Below are 5,997 nucleotides of genomic sequence, written 5' to 3'. Positions count from 1 at the left end.
GACCACCAGTATGGAACATACAGTGCAGAAAGGGAGAAAAGAAAGCATTAAAAAAAAAAATGAAAGTCTGAATCACCCCTCTGAGGGGAATTAATACTGGCTGTCCCCAAAGACTTCATTAGCCATTTGAAAGATGTGGTTGTGTATTTATCTTTAAATTTCTTACTAATCATCTTAAGCAAAAGCTCATGGCAATATTATCAGAGCCAATTACTTAGAATGTCACACTCAGTACCCCGAAAAAAATACCAGCAAACGCTTTCTGCGATAAATAATCATATGTGAATTTGGGATTTAACTTTTACTGTGAGAGGAAAATGGCGTTGCTTTGAAATATGTGCTGGCTGGGTCTATCCTTTCTTGCTTTCCTCTTTCTTTTTCTTTCTTTCTTTCTTTCTTTCTTTCTTTCTTTCTTTCTTTCTCTCTCTCTTTCTTTTTCTTTCTTTCTTTCTTTCTTTTTCTTTCTTCTTTCTTTCTTTCTTTTTCTTTCTTTCTTTCTTCTTCTTTCTTTCTCTCTCTTTTTTTCCCTCCTTCTTAGAAGCCTATTCAAGGGCAAGGTAGTGAAATTGAAATTGAGGAAAGGTCAATGAGGGAAAATGCCATTTGAATGGGAGGAGATGGGTGGTAATTCTTAACTGAGTGTCCCTCTTCAGTAGGCTCTCATTATTTTCACTTCAGGAGACTATATGTTTGTTACTGAGTCCATGAAGCGCACTGCTCAAGATGCATGGGCTCCAGGGCCACCTGCCTTGCTAGATTAATGGGGTCATTCTGAGAAATCATGGCCTGCAGGAAACATTTTTAACCAGTGCTGTCAGAAGGAATCACTCCATGTTTACCTTCCAGGATCTCGGCACAGGTTCTCCCAAGATGAAATGCAAGATTTTATAAATAGTGATCACTGGCAAAACTTTCCGGAAGACTCTCCTCTGAAATAAGTCCACCACACTGAATAACTATTTCAATGGTTGACACGATACCATCTCATTGAATTGAATATAAATTGGGCATTGGAAAATAAAACAAGATTTATTTAAACACTATCAAGGAAGAATGGGTTATTTATGACCCAGTAGGAATGTTTTTTAGGAAGAATTCCCTCTTTACTCAATTTGATCTATTCTGTCCTTCAGGTTTTCATTACTTAAAAAAGGAAAGACATATAAAGTATGAAAGTCCTCAGCTTTATTAATGCAAACATATTTTTTATTAAAGAATGAATGCATTTATGCTATAGAATAGTTTACATGTGTTGTAGAACAGCAAGCAATATCTCCAAGAGGCGAGTTCTTCTCAATACGACTCCATGCTCATTCTACATGCCTTAAAACTGGACCCATACACGGGGGCACACGTACACACACACAAACGCATACACGGACACGCAGATACACAGACCAAAACGCTGACACCATTACTCTCTGGATTGGATGAGCTCTCATTTAAGGCTTCTGTAAGGTGCCCCAGTGTCCCTAACATCACGGGGATTAAAAACAGACTTCGGTCAAGGAGCAACATTACCCGGAAAACTAGCCATCTGCTCCTGGCCTTAAAGGTATGTATTTGAACCAACACTTTCAATTTCATTCAGTGTTGACTCTGTGTTGATGATATCTAAAGATCCATGAAACTGAGACGTCTCAGGCCCTCTTAGTGAGAATTTCTCATTAGAAACAGTGAACAAACCGGCAACTCTGCCCCTAAGATATCACCAATTTTAAGATAACGGGGTCAGATTTCCCTTTAGGATGTAGTTTCTCTAGACAAGCCAGGTGTATAAAGCACATTCCCTATTAGAGTACAATATTGAGTGATGGGGGCAAGGCTTCCTTGGTGATGCCCAATCAGATCTGAAGCTTGCCGTGAAGGATTCGACAGGACCATCAACTAAATAAGTTACCATAAATCAGAATTGATCAAAGGACAGCCTACATGGAGTTTGCTCACTTGCTGATAACTCGTTCCCTTTTTCCAAGGTTTCTGTGGTTGTGGTGGTTGTTTGAACTCCTACTTTGATTGTTTATTTCATCTGCTTGGTTATTTTCTTCCCTTTTTGTGTCCCGCAGTGTATGCTGAGAATCCATCCCTTAGGGACGTTGGCTGGGTTGGAAGGGGAAAGAGGGTGGATGAGGAAGGATGAGGAAAGCAGCTATTAGTAGTTGCAAGTATTCTAAGAAAAGAGATGAAGTGAATAAAATAAGAGGGTACTGCTTGATATATTTACGTAAATAAAAGCATTATCTTTAACTGTGAATTAACTGCCAACTATCAGGTTGTTAGTTGTAAAGCTCAATAAAGGCTGTGCTGATTTGCTTACTGAGGAGAGAATCTGAAACATGCCAGGGAGAGGGGCTCTCAGGATGAGCCTGAGGTGTCCCTTTAGCTCTGCGGCCTCCGCACCTGCACCCCCCCATATCCCCTCCCCATGACTAGGGATCCTATAAGTGCATCTAACATTCTTGTTGGATTTCATAAGGCAAATTGGAATGGTCCATCAAATAACAGACGCAGTGTATTTGCCTGAGCATGGTGATAACTGGCATGGAGGTCTCCTACAGGGAGTCATGGGGAAATGGGGGGGGGGGGAAGACAGTCTAGAACTTTCCTCCCCATCCGCACGCCCACCCTCCTCACAGTCACAGCAGCAGCAGATTTCAATGTAATGTAATTACTTTAATAATACATTTCTTTAGATTTAGAATTGCTCTTCTAAATTTAAAAAGCTTGGTCAGCCAATAGTTTGGCAGTCTTTTCTTCCCAAATTTGAATCATTGCTTATTCATCTATCATCTTGAATTCCTTGACCAATGCTGCCTTGCTGAAGCGTCCTAAGTTCATTCAGCCATCATCGGATTCCAATTCCTGGGAAACTTCTTCCGATGAGCTGTTCCTATGGATCCGACCATCACTCTTCATACTGTGGAAAGTCTTCTTGAAGGCCTCCATCATGGCATGGGCCAGCTTCTTGGCCTCGAGCTTGCTCTCACACTCTACAGCGTGGCAGTCCATCTGGTAGGACAGGTCATCGTTGATCTCCCTGTAAACCCAGGCGAAGATGTTGGGGCTCACGTTGTGGTCGGCGGTGCAGTAGGCAATGCGCGCCACCTGGAAGGTATCCATGTGGACCGTGGCTTCACCTTTGTGGTCAAGGTGATGGAGCCAGACTTGGAATGGTCGGATTTCCAGAAGGGCATTGGCTGGAAAGACATCTTCTCGGGCTAGCGTGTGCTTCTTCCAGAGCTCGATGACTGGTTTCTCTGTGCAGCCTGACAGAAACTGCATGCCTGTGGTGGGGACTTTACCCAGATAGGTAACCTGCAGAGGGAAGAGAGGAAGAAAAAGGGAAAGGTCAATATTAGGCTCTTCATTCTAGTTGTTCACTTAGATGTTCTCAGACAGTCACACTGTCACTCTGGGCAGGTGGAGAGACATCTTTCCAGCTCCTTAAAAAACAAACAAACAAAGAAACAAACAAACTAACAAAAAACTGTCATCAGAATTTCTACCTTTTCTCCCTCACAAGTTGAGCACTTGGTAAAGGTATTGAAATGCCTTAAGTAGCGTTGGATTTTTAAAAAACCTAATTTCTAGAGACCTGCTCTCCCTCTCCTCTCCCTACCCCTTTTTAAAATTCAAGTTAGGGTAACAATATCATCTTTTTACATAATTTGGCATTTCTTTAAAATCATAAAGCCATTTAAATTTTACTTTCAACCAAACACATGCAGAATTTAATGACAGGAGGAAGTCAAAAGGATGCCGTATCTGAAAAAAAAAAAAATCTTTATTAAACTTGTCTCCTTATCTCTTTACAATTCTCTCAGTGTTTGATTTCACTTAAGCTTTTGCTTCTAGCAAATGCCAAGGACACAAAAACTGTTCTATTTACATTATGGCTTAAAACATGATTGTTTTCCCCAACTCCCCCACCACCAGCAAGATAATTTGTTAAATATAGCAATGCACAGTTGTTTTTCAGCCTAAACAAGTTTTAAACTGATGGGCATCTGGTTATAGTGATAATAAAGGAAAGATCCACAGATGGGTTAAGACTGGAAGGCTGGCTTATCAAATAGCTAGATGGGCAGTACGAAAACAAAGACAAATAATTCCAAGTGATTCAAATAGTGTCTTTTTTTTTTTTTTTAGGATTTTATTTGTTTATTTGAGAGACAGAATGCACGCACATGCCCATGAGCAGGGGGAAGGGGCAGAGGGAGAGGGAGAAGCAGGCTTCTCAAAGAGCAGGGAGCCCGATGTGGGGCTTGATCCCAGGACCCCACCCCCCATCATGACCTGAGCTGAAGGCAGAGGCTTAACCCACTGAGCCACCCAGGCGCCCCTCAAATAGTGTCTTTTAAAACACTCATTTATTATCATACTAAGAAGGGATTTTCATTCTTTCTCTCTTTTTTTTTTTTTTTTCAGTCATCAAAATGCATGGAGCTGACACCATTGGACAACTGGCATTATGGAAATGCATAAAACTGAAGAAATCATTTAAGAAATAACATGAAATAGTATATAATTAGGTTCAAAATTGGTGACACAGATGTAAATACTGTCAATTTGAGGAAGACAAGATCAGAAAAAGGTCCAATGAAATGATGAGAAAGGAGATTTGGGTACAATGATTCCAATCAATGTCTGTGTTTAGTGGGGCTATAAAGGCCACATACAAAAAGATGTAGAACACAGAAGTTAAGTACTATTGCATTTTTTCACAGTTTGTTTATCCCTTAAACAAGAGTTAATTGGACAGCCCCTTAAAAAAATAACTTCTTTGTAAAGAAGCACAGTGCTGCACATTCTAGGAATACTTATCAGGAACCTATTATGCACAATGGCGAAGTGCCAAGGGGGATGGAGAAGGAGGAGGGGGGAGATGGAGAGGTCCAAAATCAATAGGATGGAGGTCATTGGTATTTGCTCACAGCACAGTCTTGGAAGCCGACAAAGTCAAGATTTACATCCTAGTTCCACAGTTCACAAGGTGGGTGGTTCTGGGCCAACCGCTAACCCTCTACCGTAATTAATAAGGCAGACCGTGAAAAGGGCAGGCGAGGGATACAGGCAAAGTACCCTGAGGATTCAGAGGAGGGAGTGATGGTGTCCTGCTGATGGAAGGCCTCAGGGGAGAGAGTCACTGGATTTCAAGACATGGGTTCTCAAACGCCAGGGAGGAGAAGCACGTGAAGGTAGTGAGAGGAGGCAGCAGAAAGGAAAGGGGTTGCAGTGGGGAAAGCCCTCCTCTGCAGAGGGCAGCCCTGGAGAAGACACAGGAGGTAAGCTGCCACGGGATGAAAGCAGGCTAAACTTTGGAAGACAGCCCTGCATGCAGTCCAGGGAGCAGGGACATCCCTGCTCTGGAGGGAATGCCATGGAAGGTCTACAGTCCCAGAAGTGTCTGGGTCTGAGCACGGTTGTGAACTTGGAAGACTTGCCCGATGCCAGGAAGAGTAGATGGGAGGGGCTGGGCAGTAGCAGAATGCTCAAACAGCACAACCAGGAGGCAAGAGGGCCCGGATCGGGAGTGGAGTTCGTGCAGGTGACAGGAAAGGACAGACGGAGCCTGATGGGGATGACATTACAGAGATGGGACTGACAACACGTGGCAGGAGATGGAAGGGGGAAATGACACAGACAGACACCCCCTCAAGGAGAGCCACAGGTTGGATGGCTCCTGTCACTCTGGGTTGGAGTAAATGTACAATAAAGAGTTCTTGATTTATATACTTGCTGCAAATGTGCTTTCTGTATAGAGTACTTTATGATACCTTTATTCTTTTTTAACAGCTTTATTACTCTTTTATTGAGGTGAAATTCACATCACATAAAATTACCCATCTTAAAATGTGTGATTCAGTGGCATTGAGTAGTCAAAATGTTGTACAACTATCAGATCTGTCCAGTTCCAAAATATTTTCACCACCTCCAAGGGTGACATCAGACCCATGAAGCTGTCACTCTCTATCGTCCCCCCAAGGGTGACATCAC

The 5,997-nt window shown here is 42.4% G+C and overlaps 1 protein-coding gene across 2 annotated transcripts in view; it reads right to left on the bottom strand.

The window, feature by feature from the left end:
* Nucleotides 1-1,184: 1,184 nt before the first annotated feature.
* Nucleotides 1,185-5,997, bottom strand: part of PID1 (phosphotyrosine interaction domain containing 1) — a 219,837-nt gene continuing 215,024 nt past the window's right edge. For both annotated transcript variants that reach the window (XM_032400568.1, XM_032400575.1), the window contains exon 3: nt 1,185-3,315. In XM_032400568.1, the coding sequence (XP_032256459.1) occupies nt 2,839-3,315 (477 nt within the window). In that variant the 3' untranslated portion in view covers nt 1,185-2,838. The remainder of the gene's footprint in view (nt 3,316-5,997) is intronic.

This window comes from Phoca vitulina, unplaced genomic scaffold (assembly GCF_004348235.1).
Source record: "Phoca vitulina isolate PV1807 unplaced genomic scaffold, GSC_HSeal_1.0 scaffold1, whole genome shotgun sequence".
Taxonomy (NCBI): domain Eukaryota; kingdom Metazoa; phylum Chordata; class Mammalia; order Carnivora; family Phocidae; genus Phoca; species Phoca vitulina.
This window is presented reverse-complemented; position numbering and strand designations above follow the sequence as displayed.